At 40.2% G+C, this 19,392-nt stretch overlaps 1 protein-coding gene across 3 annotated transcripts in view; it reads left to right on the forward strand.

Annotated features, from left to right (window-relative positions):
- LOC139991329 (uncharacterized) overlaps nt 1-19,392 on the forward strand; it is a 107,742-nt gene that overhangs the window by 3,976 nt on the left and 84,374 nt on the right. For all 3 annotated transcript variants that reach the window (XR_011800792.2, XM_074111917.1, XM_074111918.1), the window contains exon 2: nt 16,224-18,034. Coding sequence is in view for 2 of the 3 variants with exons in the window: in XM_074111917.1 (XP_073968018.1) it covers nt 17,750-18,034 (285 nt within the window). In the remaining variant the exon portion in view is untranslated. The remainder of the gene's footprint in view (nt 1-16,223; nt 18,035-19,392) is intronic.

Below are 19,392 nucleotides of genomic sequence, written 5' to 3' on the forward strand. Positions count from 1 at the left end.
TTGTTAAATTTGACCACTATTGTTGCGTATCGCGTATCGTTTTGCGGAATAATTGTCATTATTACGGTTCAGTATTCACGAGATTTATATCTCTGATCAGAATGCTCGATAAAACCTACTCCTTGACCCAGTTGTTGGGGACATAAATAAAGTAATGTATTTTTTTTTCCGTTTTGACGGGGAGGATTCGTAAAAGATAGCAGAACAGACCGTTGAGATATCGAAAGAACAGAGAACGCAGAGTGGGGAAGGGTGCAAAGGAAAGGCGGAAGCGCGAGGGTTTATATATTGAGAGCACGAAGTAAAAAGGGGATGAGACATAGAGAAAAATGAAGACAAAAGAAAGTAGGAAGATGACTGGAGAAAGGAGATGGCGAGAAATCATGTTCAACACGTGTTACTCTTATCACGTTCATTTTAAAACACAGAGCTCTCGCCGTTCTTTTGACGAGAAGCGTAATAAGAACGAAAGGCTCCGGATACTTCTCGCGAGTTTCATCCGAATGTTACTCGTTAATACGAACTTCCTGTATCCTACGTGTTCTTTCGAGGGGATTCCATTTTTCTTCTCTTTTGCTCTTGTAAACGTTCCGAATTATCCAGCGATATTTCGTCCCAGGCTTTCCACATTAAATATAAAAAGATGTGTCGATGTTGTACCGCGTCACGTTTTCATTCGTTCTCCCTTTTATCGTAATTATGTAAAATACGAAACGAAAGAGCATGTGTTGGTATATCGGAGAAATCTGCGTGATATATTTTCTTAGAAGGTATTACATTATATTTTACCGCGTACACTAAAAAGGCAGAATTGTTTTGGTATTATGGAATAATGGAGCAATCTTGCGTTTCACAATGGCCATCGTTGAGAAAAGACGGAATATCGCATAATGAATAACAAAATTGTAAATATTAGAACAAACAATTGAAACGCAAGGAAAGGAGGACATTCAACCGAGAAGAATTAAATTGTAGAATCTTCAACGTAGAAGCGTGTTTGTTAATAATTCCAGCAATTTCTATTCCAAGAAGAGACAATATTTAAACCAAGTCATCGTAACGACACAGAAAATCATAATACGATATTTTGTGGCTTTCCTTTATCGAGAAACCCATCATCCACGAGCGAAACTCATACCAACTATTATTATCCACGATATCAATGAAACAACGACCAAGATATTTCATATACTTTCATCTTCTGCTGTTGGCAGGGGCGTGCCTTCGTCGAGCAGTAGATATTCGATCTAAGAACAAATCAGAAAAACACAAGCGTGGTGGAGGAAGCGATGACGAAGAGAAAAGGGGTTTGTATATCGAGACAGCGGAAGATGAGGGCATAAGAAAAGAGGGTGAGAAAGCGTGCTCAACACGTGTTTCTCTTATCGCGTTCATTTCGAAGCGTGGAGTGCGACCCCTCTGATACCATCATGGCCTGTACTCGTCGCAGAAACAGCGGCAGCATCGCGAACACACACCAGGGCCTGATTTATTTCTCTCCTCAATAATTCTCTTTTATTTTCTTGCTCGCCCACCGTTGCTTGGCCCGCAGCTACCTTTTGATCTATCGTCCTCCCCCCCGCGACGTCGATTCATTTTTATTTACGAGCCGATGCCCTCTACTCTATTCTACGTTCTACATTTCTTCCCCCTTTTTTTTTTCATGCGCTTCTCTTTTCCTCTTCTTCAACCCACTATTGGAATCATTATCGACGTATCGGGTATCGCGACACACGCGACCATCCTTTTGCAATCGAATCAAAGCAACTCATCTTCTCGATGAATTTACTCCTCGTTATTTTTCGTTTTTTAATTAGATCGTCCTGGGCTCGAGTTGCTTTTAGACCTGAAGCTTCTTTGATGGAAATGGAAACTGCGAAACTCGCGAATAGATACAGAGATAAGTCGGCTACCTCTGTTCTTAACGTTCTGTTCTCTAGTTGAATTTCACTTTATGTTGAAACGTACATATACAGCGAGAGTCAAACGGGGTTACTTTGAAGGCATGAAATTTATTCGAGAATTCCTAAAAGTATGTTGCATCGATTGAAGATTGATTGAAAAGGTATAAAGTATGATGCGCTATGGAATACCAACTAATAGCAAAAGATATGACTAAACTTGTAGATAAATCATTTTTGTAAGGCGTACGCTCACTTCCGACTCTCGATGTATCGCACAATTTTATTCTAAATTTCGATATCTACAATCAAATTATTAGCCAAGTCTTTTATTTTTTTTGTTAACCATTCCCCTTAGATACGATTCAAATAAATAAAATATACGAAAGTATTAAAATCGTAACGTGTTTACCAATCCACAAATATGTTTAGAAGCAATTATTTTTATTTCAAGGGTGTTTTTTCGTCCAGTCGCGAGGAGACGCGATCGCGTTGAAGCGCGTCAACGTGAGTCGTAAAAATAAATATAGTCGTTACGATTATAATAATCGACACCACGAACAGGTCGATTCCTTTATTTCTTGTGAGATAATAGGGGTGTTTGTTATGTAATAAAACTGTAGTCTACAGTTCTATAATATATATATATATATATCTTGTCGCGTAGATTGTAGTGATGACGATATCCTGTTATTGGATCAGGAGTTGAATGACTTCGTCGTATGGAAAGTACAGTATTTGACTACTCGAATATTTGGATGAACAGTTTTCTTGAGTTGACTGGAATATCCGACGATTTGAAGAACAGTATTTGACTTGACTGCCCGAAGATAGGAAGAACAGTAGTTAACTTGACTGCCCGAAGATTTGTAGAACAGTAATAGACCCGTCACGCACTATTAAGGATGAAAGCTCGGTGTGGGTGTGCCTTTTTGAACTAAGAACGCGGATTCGTTGTTCACACTTTTCGGTAGAAAAGTGAGGGTAACGATCCGCGATACCCATTGGTTATAGCCAATGTTAATAAATAAAATACGAGGAGAAAGTCTCCTGCAGATGTGGCTCATGGGTGTCCTTGTTCATGGGAAAAACCTGCTATTTCGCTAGGCAAACATCCGCTTTCTCCGTAATTAGTAAGAGCGTGCAATAAACCTAAGGACTGTTTTAAGGACCATCCATAAGTCGAAAATACTTATATAAGATATTTATAAAGATTAAGCTAAAAAGATTCGGTTTATGGTGGTTCCTTGGGTTTACTGCGAGTCAGTGTAACGATGTGTAGGCCTTGGCGGCCAGACCATGAAGGACGTCGCACGGACCATCTCGCGTGACGTAACAAAGGGTATTAATTCGGTAAGCATATCTGATCAAACATAGAAATCGTTGCGTTTGTTGAGAACCGAACTCGTTATTATCGTGTATGGACAAGTCGTGCGTTAGAATACAGGAGATTCCGGAAGGTGGCCAATAAAACGAGATTTCAAAAGATTTGTTTGCAATCGATGCGCGACTCGCATTGATTATTAAGAAAAACAGAATGTCGGCCATGAACAGCGTGATGGAAACAACGCGATGTTTTCGACACGAAGGAAATATTTGTCGAAGCAAATTCGTCCGCGTCGAATCAGCAGACTCTAATTGGATTTAATTGCCGCGCCAATTCTGCTAAAGTACGGACTTTATCATTAATTGTCCGACCTGGTAATTAAGTTATACGCGCCAGATGCAAGACCAAAGAAAGGGAGCAAAGGCGAAAAACAGAATGAGCTTTTTATTGTTCAATTACAATCTGGTCTCGCGTGAGGCGATGAATACCACCACATCAGCCACGTTATATCGAACTTTTATCCCATGGTTTTCAAGATCGAGCTATCGGTCGAAAATCGTCCGCATGCAGAGAATCTATTTTCGCGTCCAAGGGGTCAGAAATCGCGATACGCTGTTTATGGCGTTTTTATTGCATCGTCGAAACGAGAATCGAACTCGTCCATCGACGAAGAAGCATCTCGTAATCGATTCGATTTTGCACGAACGAAAAAAAATGTTACAAGCGCACACATAGACAGAGAGCAGCGATAGTATGGAAGAGTGGGGAAGATCGAGATCGATGCGGGAAATGTTGCCGAAATTCGAGGTGTGGGAACAACGTGCATTTCCCCGTTTATTTTTATTCAATATAACCAGCCGTTGGCGACGATATTCGAATCAGGCACGAGCGATCTCTTGAACCCTGTTAAAAATGGCGTGCGCGTTAAAACGAGCAAATAGAAATAAAGGGCAGACAGCTGGTACAACAAAAATGGTGGCTCGTAAAGAGTCGACGATTTAGGATCGCGGCTCTATTTCGATCAACGACGGTCGAATCGAAACCGAACCATGCATATCGTAATGCTTTTCCGGCCGAAGTGATGCACATCGTGTTCCGTGTTCAGCGACGTGTTCCCGTCGCACCGGGTGAAAAAGTCGCGTAAAATTTCGACCGACTAGGCGAACAATTCCGCTACGTTCAGAACTTCATCAATTCGCGGATTAAACAATGAACGAGATGAAACCCGACGGAGTTTTCTGCCTGTTGGACGCTGCAAGAGCTTTGATCGCCTTTTTTCTTTTTAATTTTTTTGTAAATTTCTTTTTTTTTTTTGCCTCTCTGAAGGCCGGAGCCCGTTAAATCGACCGAATTTTTCCACGTTGATTTCGCTCTTAATTACGTGCGTACGCTCTCTAGTCCATCTACATATTCTACACCGTTATACTATATCGTGTTGAAATGTTTCCAAAGTAGAATCTCTCGATGGTTCGATACCAGCGAGGGGGTGTTATTAAAAGAATATTCAAGGCGACACGTGGACAGGAGACGCGGAAATAACAGCTGTGAGACATCTGGCATCTGGCATCTCGTTGCTAAACGGTTGAAAGAATCTTTCTCTTGTAGCGATTGCCTCCTCGTCGATGCGTTTTACGTCCGAATGAATTCTCTTTATTATTACTTGGTTGCCAGGTAAAACCGGTATCTGAAATTGAATAAAATTAAACGCGTTTAAAAACGATTCTCTGTTTGTATACGACGAATATCGGGAAATGAATTTTTCAAGAGATATCTAATTCAATTGGGTAGATTCAGTCGGAAGAAATGCAACAAATTAAAAATGTAGAATGGCCGACGCGAGCAGTTCGTTCGTGTTTGTTAGAATCTTCCCCGGCTTAAACGATGTCACGTGTTTGCGGTGACGTTAATTTTTCCTGGGAAAATATGACGAGAGAGGGCAAATACAGGCCGCTTGAGAATTTCAAACTCTGCAAATCGTGAAACATTACGCTGAACGATGAAATTTCTTTTTGCATAAACCATCGGTGAAATTCATAAATTATAAATTTTAATCGTCCGAACGTTTCATGGTGAATGAGATTCGTCTTCTCTGCCTTCGTCTCTGCCACGGGTGAATAACGATACTTGTTTGCATAAAATATTCGTTAGTCATGGGGCTAGCGGTTGGAAACATTTTGATAACAATGTGAGCGATTATCGAGCTTCAAATGGAAACTCGCGAAGATCCTGATTCGTTATAAGATGCTTGTTAAGACGTATCGAAAATTTGTGAAACTTTCTCATATAATAAAATGGGTATCGTCTCTCGAATACGCTATATTTCATACTTTCAGGTTTGGATAATATTCTCATGAAGGAACGGGCTAAAAAGTTAGTTTATTAAAGCATCATTTTCTAATAAGCTTGTTTATTAAAGTTCCATAAGATTAAGCTCCTGTAAAGTTTGTTCGTTAAAGCGTGACTTACTCGAAACCGAAACTACTTTGCTCCGGACGACAAGACACCGATCTATTTAGCCGTTCCTCCGTGTTTCGTAACTTTTTTAATATGACATCGTAATTAAACATTATTCCACTATAAAAAGTACTATACATGTTCTATATTATTACTGCTCGTAGAAACGTCATTTAGTTAGCTATTCATGATTATACAATCGGGGTACAATTACAGCGGTAATTAACATCCAAATATCACACTCGATGTTGTTCTATGTAAGTAGAATAGGTCAGTCATTTGTCAGCCATTCTGATCGTACGTCTATTACCGATCTCTCAATTATTTATGCCGCTTTAAAAAGTGGACGTGGCACTAAAAATTAATCAGTGTTGTGTAGTTAATGCCGTAATAGATATACAAAGCACAATAAACTGTAATTTTTCATTGAATGTAAAATCACACTTTCCACTTGTTTTCGTGACGTAATAAGTTTTTCATCTTACAAACGCGTTACTGAAAAATGTCAATCGACGCTTCACAGAGTAAAGTAGGAACGCAGCATAGTTCAAAACCGTTGGTCGTACGAGTACACGAATATATATATATATAGACAATCGTCGACGAAAAATATGATTATACGACATCAGCTGACAAGTGAGGTATGCATCGTCTTGCGACGAACAACGCCTTATCGATTCTTACCCAGTTTCTGGGTACAGCGTGCTTAAGGGTAGCTCGCGACGTCACGTATCCAATAATTCTCCAGGGCTTTCGAAACATACGGTCCATCGCGAGCAACTTCTGTCCCTCCTGTAAATCACATTAAGCCCTCGCAGTCCTATGACCGCACGTTACTAGACGATATATCAATAGAAGGCGCGTGGTTACAGAGGCAAATTTCTCTTTCGAACTGTCCGCATTTCGAAACGCGTCTAAGTGGACGTAATGCTCCGTCAAATCTTTATGAATGGCTTGATTCACGCTCTTCAAATCTGCAAACGATAGGACCACGACTGGTAACGAGAAAACGATATAATTTCCCCGACGCTCGAGCGTGGTAGACGAGGCAGTAATAATCCTGGAGAGTAAGACAGAGATAGACAGATAGATAGGTAGAGAGAGAGAGAGAGAGAGAGAGAGAGAGAGAGAGAGAGGGAGCGTGAAAAAGGGTAAAGGATGAATTCAAGAGACAGCAGAGCGGTATTGGCTCGAAATATCTCTCGTCTCTGCCACTTTTCCAACTCCGACGCGTGCATTCTTGATATACGAGCGAACTGTCCTCGATTTTCTCGAGTGCATTCCTCAGATCGGAAAGCCGATAGCGTGTCGATAAATTACACCGGCAGATTCCCCGACCGATTTTTATTTATTCATCGTGGCAATGGGTTACCCTAGCCTTGCCTGACCGACATACATGGAGACCGTGTGGACGATGGGGAAACTCCGGCTTTGCCTTATGGACCGACCATGTACGTGAACAGGACGAGGGGCAAGATCGTGGAGAGAGAAACGAAAGAAAGAGCCAGAGTGGAGGGAATTACGGGGCGAAGTAAACTTCTCTCGCGTCAGGTCTGATAAGGATGAAGCGGCTTCGACGCTGTCGCCGGAAAAATACGGGATCAACCGTGTCGATGGTGTAGTGTACGTGCACGTGGCCATTGTTCCTATTTCGGGACCTGTGAAATTTTCACGCTACTGCTTTTAACTCCTTCGTATCCGTGAACAAGACACTTCTAGATGCAATTTCCTCTATAAATTCGTAAATATCGTGAGATATCACGTTTGCGTATGTGAAACAACTAATCTTGTTGAACGTAAATTATAGACAGTGGCCGACGAAAGTATTTGAACGCTTGTAGAAACTTTTTATCAATGTATTGTATACGCTGTATGAAATTTTGAATATTAACATTGTAACAAGATACGACTACCATAATTTCATTGGTAAAATTTGAAACCAATCGCGATAGCCTCGTCTCATTAGAGTGCTGGTGAAATTTTAGGAGGTTTCGTGTAACACATATTGTTGAAGTGGTCACCGACAGCGTATACACAAAAGGCTGCGTCGAAGGCAAACCATAAACGGTACACATGTAACGTTGGCTTCAGGGTTTTTCAGTCATATGTTAACACTGCTAGCGTGCGGATCTGGATCAGCTCAATTATATTTCGAACTTTGTACTTACACTTTAATATTCATAATATATATTTTTTCTACCTTACAATTTATCCACGCGTTCCTTTGTATTCACATACAGTAACCTTAACACATATAATATACTTTACGGTAGGTGTTCGAGTACTTTCACAAGCCATTGTTAAAATTAATGAGTTGTAATCTTGCATGAATTATTAAAATTACAACGTTTCGCGATAAGTTTGACAATTCCACGCCTTTTTGGCTGCTCTTGTGCGATGCTGTATCAACTTTTCCATTATTCATACACGTTTGTGTCCTAACTCTCTCATGACACTTTAATAGCAACTCTAGCACGATCCCTGAACGATCCCATGATAGGAACTCTGGCAACTCACGAGCAGCTTTAGCTCCTCAATCATATATGAAATAGATTTTTACCACGTACAACCAAGTCTCTACGTAGATTTACGCATCTCAATTCTCAATGAATACCACAATCTAAGAATCTGACCCATTTCTTTTAGTTTGCTCATATCTTATTTTACACTTCATTCTTTACGCTTATCACTTACTCTACAGATATGTTTGATTTTTGGAAACAAATTCTCCTTTATCTTTCCTTATGCCAATTAATATGCGACGGCACTCGGCAACGACGTATATCGCCTTAAGTGCTTAATGAGCCATCAATATCCCAACGGTGCTTCCGCCGAATGTTTGAGAAGAAGGCGTGCGTGGCAACGGTCGCGGACGCCTAACAAACGCGTAGATAGTGGGGACATTGAAGGACGACAAAAAGAAAAAAATCGAATCCGATCGACAGTTAGGTTCGAACCAGGAAGCGATAAAGTCGAGTTGTAATCGGGCAGCGAGATCGACTAGCGAAACCGAGACCGACACGCAACGCGATCAAAAGAAGATACTTGTTAATAACTATATTGTTGACCTAAACACCGAGTGATTATTTAACGCACTACACTCAATAACACCTCAAATATTTAGCCTTAATCCTCGGCAAGCGGAGACTAGATCACGTACTGCCAGGAATATTTTACTATATACGGATAAAACGTAAAGTCGACTGAATGTGGTAATAAAATTTACTTAAAAAATAAAATCTTCGTATAAAGATCATAAAAGAAAATCTTGATGAGTACCTCTGTTTCCGTGTAAAAAAATAGAAGATGTAATTTATCATGTTCTTACCTCCACTATTCACATAAATGTAACGGAAAGTAACGAGTATAAAATTAGTCTTCTTTATTCGAGGGTTAAATATTGAAAGATATAATGAAGTATCTTGTTCATAGCGTTGTACGAAGAAAATTACGTCGCGAGATACCTGATCCTCATGACTGCATAGATGACGAATGAACGTTCGAAGAGAAGGAATAGATGAAATGTGGTGGCGATCGAGGGAAATGGATCACGGATATTGCTGGAGCAGTACGCGGCTGAGAATCGGTTTAAAGGATAAGTAAAAGAGGGCGTAAAATTTTACGTAACGATGGTTTCGTAGCTTCTTCCTTTATAGCTGCGTAACGAAGCACGGAACGGGCAAGTTAGAACGATTCTTCTGATTCGAATCGTACCGCGTTGCGGCCGTGCATTTTATCTTGGCCGTATTTTTCCACGGTTTCACTTTTAAGCGCGATCGTCGCCGCGATATTACGGCGCTCGGTCGTGATTGAAAGAACGATAGAGCAGCAGGATTGTTTTTAGTGCATCCGCCGGGGGTCACCGAAGGGAATTTATGAGGTGATTTTAGAATCCGAAATGGGTTGTAAATCTTCTTTAAGTGAGAATGGTGAGATATTGAAGAGAAAAGGGCTGAACGGGTTAATCTGTTTGTACGACGTAGTCAGAGCTTCTTGATACCCTTTTGCTTCTCACGTATGACGCTATTAAGCTTAACATTATCGAGTAATAAGTAGCACGCAAAATGTCGTGCTTTATACTTTGGTAGTAAACATGTTATCGACTGGTGTTAAGGAATCGTACTGAATGCTTCATGGGTCGCTGTGATAAACCAGGCTTCTCGTATAAACTACCAGGCACTTGAAAACTTTATTCGCTTTTTAGTAGTGGTATTTTAACTGTTCGATATATATAAAACAGGGGGGAAATTCGATTTATTATATTGTATGCTGGTCTCGTAATAAACTTTCCACGTTGTCGTTAAACGAGAAACAAGAGAAAAAGTATGATTATCTTCCAGGTAGAAAAGCCTATAGCGGAAATTCCGAAAATTCAATTGTTTAGACGAACCGCAAGCTAAACGAAACAACCACGTTCCATCCCTACGTTGAACGGGTCCCGAGGAAATTTGTAAACACGAATAATCGAGCCCGCTTAAGCGCGCTGCGATACTCGATGTGTTACACGTTTTAACAGTGCATTAACTACCGAGAGGGGGCGGCGTGGTCGATGGGAAACATTGGGTGCGAACGCGTGCTAACGCAAACGCGTTGATTAATCTTCCCTCATTCGTTGGGCCGCGACGCGTTACTCTTTCACGGCTAAATGAAAAATCCACACGCCTCCAACAATGGCTCATTCTGACGGACACCTTTGAGTCGCCCACGATTCTCGTTCTCGTCAAAGAAAAATCTTCCGTGACATTGTTACGCATTTATTAGAGCAACAAAATATACGACATTTCTACTAAAATTTGAAGTTCGAATAAAAGAAGTTGTAATGTAATGCGTATAAGAAAAAATAAGAAAAAATTTGTCAAAGTGTACAAGTTATTGGAATTTAATATAAAGAATAACAAAGAAACAATACAGAGCACATAATAGTTCAAGAACAAAAAGCTCTTCTGCCTTTCACGGTATGCTATTTGTAGACTTTCTTAGTCGATTAGTCAGTCAGAGTACGATCTTTGTCTTAACCAAAGACTCAAGGTTTTCATGTCAGGTATCGTAGAATTTGTAGAATCGAGAGTTCTAGATGTGCAACATATCCTTGAAGAAGATACGTTCTGACGTTTCTCCAGAATTGTAGCTAGTTTCATCGTCATGAAGTCGATTGACTTTGGCACATGTATCTGTGATCAGTATCGGTCAATCGATCACCTGAAGATGAAGTCACCTGGAATGTTCGCGAAACGTATCTTCATATCTTCCTGATATCACAACGTACTTTCCTGAAGGATAGGTATGGCTCACATTGGAAAAAACTACGATTATAAAGATTGTAATATCTACAATTTATATATGTAATTTCCTGGTAGCGAAGTTACCTGCGGTACAAGTAAAATCTTCTTCAAAAACACGTATCGTACAACTCACATCTGAAAGTTTCGATTCTAACAATTCTACAATTTCTGCTCTACATACTCCGAATGTCGTTCGAGAGCTACTCGTCAAAATCGCGTGTTACCGTTTGTTCGCAATAATCTACGATCTTACCACACAGTAGCGTAATTACAAGCAGTTTATTATAGTGTAGGATAACATCGTAAAGATGATCGTGTGGGTTTCGTCGACCAACCGCATAATTAATTTTCTTCTACGTGAGAAAAAGACGATAACAGGTCATATCGCATAAAATGTAGCTTTTCGATTGCCAGTTCTTTCTCCTTGCCTCTTGGTGTGTTATAAAATATCCAGGTTGGAGTAGTTTAAAATATCATGGTTGTACGCGGAAGCGCACCCCCTGGCAAATTCTTCCGAACGCATTTTTGCCGGAAGTAAAAAGAGAAGGGTCCCGGATGGAGGGAGAACGAACGGGTTCCTGGTGAAGCTATCGGTATTCTAATTACTCGCAGCACGAAAACAGCTAGCAGGAAGTCGGAACGCGTAATTACAGTCGGGGACGGCGCCTTATTAAGGTATCTCATTTTCTTCGAGGCTGCCGTTGGTGGGGGGAGGGGTGGGGGTTTCCACCGACTGGTCGATGGCTTCTCCGTACTTCTTCATCGAGTTTTATCCAATAAAGCCCGCGCGTTGATCTTCGTCGTTGGAAAATACGATCCACCAAGCTCGGTCACGAGCGAACAGCCACGATGGTCAACATCGATGGCTAATACCGTGAGCAAAAAGCACCCTTTCCGGCTTAGTTAGTTTCTCCTGGCTGGTAGAGAGAACACGAGCTCGTTGGAAACGAGCGAAGACACTTGGCAATTGAATTAGGTCGGACGTGAACTGCAAGATCCTTGTTAACAATGAGGCGAAATTTTGCGATACGTTCGAACGCGTCCGCCACAAGGAAAATCTAGTTTCCGTTGGTTTAGAAGCACAGTCGCTTTTACGCGGGAAATTACAATTCGGCGAGATTGACGCGCGGCTTACAGGCCATACAGTGGTCAATGGCATTAATGTAGGAAACCGCGAGACTTCATGATTTTCATAGTCGACGATGATAATTAATTTCAATTTAGTTCAGAGTGCGACGGGCAGTTTCCGTCGTGCGACTATCATCGCTCTGAATTAGACGAGCCGTGGCGACTTTAATACGCGAAACGATAATCACGGATAATTCAGTCAAATGGAAATTATCACTCAGGAAAATCAGGGGAGCGAATTAGCACTAAAAGCGACGGATCTTTTAAACGGCTGACATGATTACCCAGCGAACCGCTCACGGTGCACACAGATTTCTCTCGCAGTTTTGATCTCGCTCCTCGATCTCGCTCCTCGATCTCGCATCTCGATCTACTCCCCCTCGATTCAAATCCCGCGTCGGATTCGACTTTTAGTTTTGTGCAACTTCATCACCGAGATTCCAGGCTTTAATGACAGAACTTTACTCGTCATTTGCTTTTCGACGCACGCCGAGTACGTTGGCTTTTACTCTCGGTAGAGAATTTAAAGGCAATCCCCTTCTCGCCTATACTACATCGTATACCGACATCTACAAGCTTTTGAGGGTAACACAGCCGCGCAGATCAAGGGAATGTAAGGACGGGACTGTGCTGGCTTGTGGGCGTTTCAGGTTTACATCAACGCTGATTAATTTTGGAAGATTAGCAAACGATCTGTTCTCTCTCTCTCTCCCATTCTCTCTTTTTCTCTTACTGCTATTAAAGAGAAACAGTGGAATGGTGTACGAATCAGCAGTGTGTCGGTATCGGATCGCGTTAATTAGTTAACGTCTGTTAAAAGAGAAAAAAGTAGAAAGAAAATGAAGGGAAAGGTTGTGACAGACGAGGGTCTCGAGAATCTTTCAGCAATCTGCGAAACATTGTGAAGTCTCGGGGATTGGCTGAGAGTTTAACATGCTTTCAACCTAAAGTTACATACATTCGCGATTAAAAGGAAAGTACTTTCGAGTTGCAAGAACAGTTGCGAGCCTCTGAAAACGGCGCGCTTTCTTGGCACGTTCTCATACGCGGGCTTTCATGCGAACGTTACGACTATTGCAGTCTGGGGAGTTTCGAGCGAGAATTAGCTCGGCGCGATTAAGCTTACGCCCCCGGATCGAGATAATCGTTAGCGCCAAGTGATTTAGATACGGCTACGGTCGCCATGGAAAACTTTGTATGTATCCCCGGCGCCGTTCTTAATCCTAACGGCTCTATTATGGGAAGACAATAGACGCGTGCTGCGATTTCTTTTAAATAAGATTATAGCGAAGAGAAGATTAATATCTTTTATGGTTAAGAATTTTATGATTCGTTTTAATTGTACCGTTGGCCATCCCATTAAGAACCAAGCGGTAAAGTAACGCTTAAAAATTATGTAAATGAAATATTATTAAAAAACTTAAAGCAACTAACATATTCTTTTGTAAAGGTATATGAGTGTAAAGGTATTATTTATAAAATAATATAAAAAAAATTTTTTTAACAAACGTTTGTAATTTCCGTTTAAAAGCATAGTGTTAGAAAGCAGAAACTAATAACGTAAATAAATTGAAGAAAAGGTTGCAAATAAAACGTTAATACAATATTGGTCCTTTGTAGGTCAATCGCATAATTTGTAGTATTGGTAATTGTCATATTTTCAAAGGATCATTTGTGCCAGGCAAAATGAATGGATTGGAAAGAATTTAACAATGAATATATTGTTTCAACAGCAAATAACACAGGTTTAATATAATTTATTTGTGGAGGTATGATTTATTTAATGGTAATCTGTGTTTGAGTATTTGTAGCGTGTGTTGGAAAGGGTGTGTCTGGTTTATCTTTACGTACCGTGATTGATGGAAAATTTCTAGAAAAATAGTGATACGAGTAGACGTGAAGTAGATATAAAGTTCACAGTGGTGAATGATGAACTGGGGAGTGACTTGTGCAATAAAATTATAAAGCTGGATCATGCAATCTGACGAATTAGGATATGCGTTTTAAATGGCTCGAAGTAGGTTTAATTTTTTAGTTGGTTTAATGGATGGTTTTATTGCTGTTACGTGCGTTGGTAAAACAATTTAGAAATTTATGGGAAAATATCTGTGTTTTGGAGAGTAAAAGATTAAGAAGCTCGTAAATTTGAATCACAGCTTGGGAACCGTAGAGTAATCTCTTTTTACTAATTAAATCTTTCTGGTCTTCTGTAACTCGATTTCTAATTAATCGTAGAGAAAAATCATATTTGACTCCAATTTCTCTTCGACTGTTTGTTAGCATAATAAAATAGTATAATAGAACCGTAACAAGTAAGCAACGTAAAATTTAACTTCCAGAGCGAATGTTTCTTTTAATAACGAAACCGATAATATAATTGTTGAGGTTATTAGATGTATGTGAACAAAGGAACGCGTGGATAAATTGTAAGGTAGAAAATATATTTTAATACAGAACTGTAAACACAAGTCGGAATATAATTTGAGCTGGTGTAGATCCGCACGCTAGCATAATGACTGAAAGTCCTGAAGCCATTGTCGCCTGTGTACTGTTTATGGTCTGCCTTCGTCCCCAGTCTTTTGTCTATACGCTGTCGATGGCTTTTGAGAAAACTAAAAAGACCAGATGTAGAGTTTTCTTAGAAGTGGTGACCACTTCAACAATAATGCTATAGATTATAGTACACTCAAATTTAAAAATGGGAAAGAGTTACGCGTAATTTTTATATTTATGATGAATCGTATAATTCAATATGTTTCATATCCTGGAATTCATCGTTAGCCTTACCAGGATTAAAAACATAGATACGCGATTTCACGAACCTAAAACTAATGCAATCACCCAAAAGAAATTCACCATTCTTAAAACAGTGTTAGCTCGTCTTTGATTCTTCGCTAGATTCGCTAGATAAACGATCACTGTAAACATCTCGGCTTTCTGTCTAATTATACAAAGTGAATTATTTAAAACATCTATTGCAACCGCATTTTCTGATTAATCATGCGATTTCTACTATACGATGCACATAGGCAGCAGACGAGAGACGAAAGTAATCGGGGATCGATAGAGCCGTGGTGCGATCGGTCTTTGGGGAAATATTTGCAGAGGCAAGGGGTAAGTTCTCGGTTATATAGACGCTGGTGATCTTATTTCTGTCGAAAACTGGACGTACCTTCGGACCGGATGGATTTTGAGTGCATTAAAGATGGAGGCAATATCGGCGATGGGATTATCTTTGGACGGGCGATATCACGAACGAAAATACTCTCGTTGCAGTCGAACGGAGCGAACAGTTCGTCGCAGGACCGTGTCCGAGGATTAAGCGAGAATTACCTTGGATTCCGGATCTCGAATTCCGCCCACTTAATCCTGTTTCTGTCGGTCTACGTATACGCGCGCAACTTGAATGCCATTTTCTTGTTCGTATAATTCTTTGCCGGTTAATCTTAAATCCTCTGTTAATTGCATCGTTGTAAGAGACACTGCGAACGCCGCCCTCCGTGGAAATTTTCTTATTACCTTTTTCCTTGCTGCGTTTCGAGGAATGAATAACGAGACTCGTGTTTTCTAAAGAGATTGGGGCTCGCGTTGACTTGCTTTAAAATTATTCTTGTGTCATATTCGCAGCGGGCCGAGAGAAAATTAAGTGTCACAAAAACCGCAACAACTTTCAAGATAATAACATAAACTCAAAAATCTCCATTTTTATTTAAAGCGCTTGAAGCAGTTTTTTAAATTGTGTGTCGCTCAGCCCTGTTCTTTTCTTCTGGGCTATAAGACCCGAAATGAATGTATATTTTAATAGGTAGTGTTAAAATATGGATAAGTTTTAAATATAATTTTACTCTCTTTTATATGTTGGACGTTCTTTATGAATAAAATATTGCTAAAAAAAAGATATCTAAAGAAGTACAAACACAAAGAGGAAGTAAAGAGAATAGCAAAATTAATTATTAAATTATACGATATTTATTTTTTCCAAGAATTTATATTTTTAAAAAACAAGGAAAAGGAATTCACAAAGAAAAAGGTAGTAATTTCCCAAGTGCAATTTCAAGGATCGGACAATTAAGCACGGTTCCGTGGTGCACTCGACGACCACGCCAGCCTGACGGATATTTTTGTTTCCAGGTGAGACTGTGCTGAAACGACACGTGCTCCAGGGATGCGAGAAATCGCCGACCCATTAGAGTTCCATCCCGTGAGGCAAGCGTTGCCGAGCGGAGCGTAAAACGAAGCGTATCCACCTAGGATTCTTCCAGAAACCATAAGAGAATGCAATCCTCTAGAACGCTGGAGGGATAATAAAACAGCAGAGTATTCCTTAAACGACAAGGCCATGGGAAGAAGCGCGCGGTTCTATCGAAGAACCTTCGAATAAATATGAAGAAAGAGGAGTTCCACGAGATTTCACGAACCGAGAGGAAAACATCGTCTACCGTCGAAGGATCTTCCATTATCACATTTCGGGTGAAACGAGCGTGTTTTCGGTTGTCTTAATCTCGGTTCGATTCATGCAAACCTCGAAACGACGCGAGAATCAAAAGAGTAGCGAGCTGTTGAAACTGGATGTCATGAACACGGTAAAGATAACCGATCGAACGAGATCGTATCGAGCCTCCTCATGATCTAGCCAATCGTTTCTCATGAAAATAACCGTTGGAATCGAAGAACGCGGTGAAGCGAACTCGAAGAAACCACAAAGAGTATAGAAAGTGGCATAAGAACGAGAGTAACCCAGTTCTCGTTGGCTCGCCGGTTTCATTTGGATATCTCGATTCCCTTTATCTTGGCCGATTTCCATTCCTGGCGACGAACGTCCCGTCGTTTCACATCCTCCCACGTCGTGTACATAAAAATATAACGAGCACCGGCACGGCTTATGGGGGACAACGGAGGACCAAGGGTGAAAGGGAAGAGGATAGAGCGAAGCTACGCGATATACTCGCAGTATTGGCCGGTATAATGTCATAAAACCTGCAGAACAGTCCATCTACGTGAGCGGTAAAGCCGTGGACGACGTCCTAACGCTCGGAATTGGTACACTGCGCATTCGTCCCGGACACTTTCGACGGTTGCTCTATGGTATTCCACGCTATAGGCGAGGACTGCTTCTTCAAAGAATCATCGTCCATCTCGACGAATTCTCTCAGTCACTACCGGAATCGGATAAACCTTTCGTAAACAGTTCTCTCGTGTTTTTAGGCCAGACGATTCCCGATTGATCCTTCGTAAAACGAGGCAAGAACTATTTTATACGAGCGTTACCACCGTTCGTTGAATGTGATCACTTTCAACAATTGATGATACCGAATAAGGAAGTCAGCGAACTACTAAAGATTTTGAATTTTCCAGTCGTTTCGCATTTAAGAAGTATACTCGTAATGGAATAAATTCTCTTGCTGCTGCAAAAACTATTGCCCATTCCAGCTTTCAAGTCTTGAAGTAAACAGGTCGGCCAAAGATCTCTTAAGAACCATCAAAACTTTTTATACGAGGACAATGCTTAATCTCCGATATTCTTCGTAAAACTATCAACGAGATAAACCAATTTCATAAAAATTGTAAGACTATCACTGCTTTTATCGTTGTTATGTGCACGTGCAAGTGTTTCCTGTACTCTTCACTGCACGTTATCTGAGTACGAATCACGAAAAATGGATCAAGTGCACGTGAAATCGTCGAGGTCGACCTCGAGGAGCAATCCGACGAAAATAGCGTGCGAGAAAGCGAGCAGGCGGCTCAGGACGATCTTAGTGAAGGCATCCCGTCTTGGCGTCTCGACGACGGAAGTTGCCAAGCTGCCCAGCGCCAAGAAACTCATCCCGCAGAGAGATCACGGATGGAAGTTGGCGGTGTTTCTCCTGGTGATGTTCGGCGGTGGCGTGATCGTTGCGTTAGCCTGTACGGCGAGGAAAGGCTGCTCGAAGCTGGAGGAGATCGTAAGTAACATTTTCAATGAGTTTCTTCATCGAAAACGTCTGTTTAAATTTTATCGTTTTGGCTGAATTTCGGAAAAGGATATATAAATCTTTATATATATATAGATCAGAGGAAGCTTTCGATATTTTTGGTGAATTAGAATTTTTCGTATTTTTCATCTTAGCGAAGTTTCAAAACTGATGCGTTTGGCAACAAATTTTCTATGTGAAAGATATCATTATTTAATTGAAAATTTTACAGAGAAGATTGTTTGACTATATATAGACTTTTATAAGGAATTAATAGGACATTACATAGGCATGAAATTAACTTAAATATCAGTGGATAGAATAAATTCAAAGTCGAAAAATATTCTTGCGATTAACGTAGAACTAATTTAAACGTTCGACAGCATAAATTTAACGCAGAGAAATAATAAAAAAAGAGATTCAGTTCGAATGTTTATATTATCTGACCTTGTTTGCGAGTTAAAACTGTTTTACTATTTCAATAATTCCCGCTGGATAACGTGCTTGCGTAATTAATTCCATTCAAATATTTACGAGCCATACTTTCATATCTTATGTATGATTCCGATGAATATTTGCAAACACTCTTTTGATATTACGTGAATTATATCCCTTCGTAGCGCTCGATAAGAGTAACGTATATGAAAATTGTCGACCGATAATTTTTGCTAAAATACGAATTACCTCTGATATATTTTTATCGTTCCGAATTTATTCACAAAGTTTCTCTGTGTTTCGACGCTCGTTTCACCTGAATTAGTATCATTTTAATGTTTCTTCAAAAATGTTAAAAAAGAACGATGGGAAAACTTTCACGAGCAAAAAAAAAAAAAAAACTAACGGGATAGACCGACTTCTCCTTTCTTTTAAATGCAATGGTATATCTTTTTCGACCTTTTCTTTTTCTGTAATGGACCTTCAAACGAATCACTGGACGCACGAGAATAGGATAATTGAAGGCCGTTTTAAATCCCTTTGTATACAGGCAATGTTATACATACTGATGAGGCGAATTAGGCTCGTACGGTTACACGAGTGCTCGTAAACGAGAAAATGTTGCGCGTATAAGTACGGAGGGATTTGAAAGCATGATCGCGGCAAAAATATGTATAGACTTGAGTACAAAGAGATCTAAAATGGTCGTCGATGATCTGCATTCATAAATCCTTGCATTCGTCTGTAGGAATTCTTTGTCATGCGAAGAAAAGAAAAAAGAGAACGCATTTAAAATTCACTATTCTTTCTAACCAGTAAAATCCGTGCTTTATTTCAAATTTATGGCATAAATCTTTCCTTGAATCCTGTCTCTCGAGTGAAAAACATTTTGCATTTGGGAAACTTGAAAACGG

Source organism: Bombus fervidus, chromosome 10 (assembly GCF_041682495.2).
Source record: "Bombus fervidus isolate BK054 chromosome 10, iyBomFerv1, whole genome shotgun sequence".
NCBI lineage: Eukaryota > Metazoa > Arthropoda > Insecta > Hymenoptera > Apidae > Bombus > Bombus fervidus.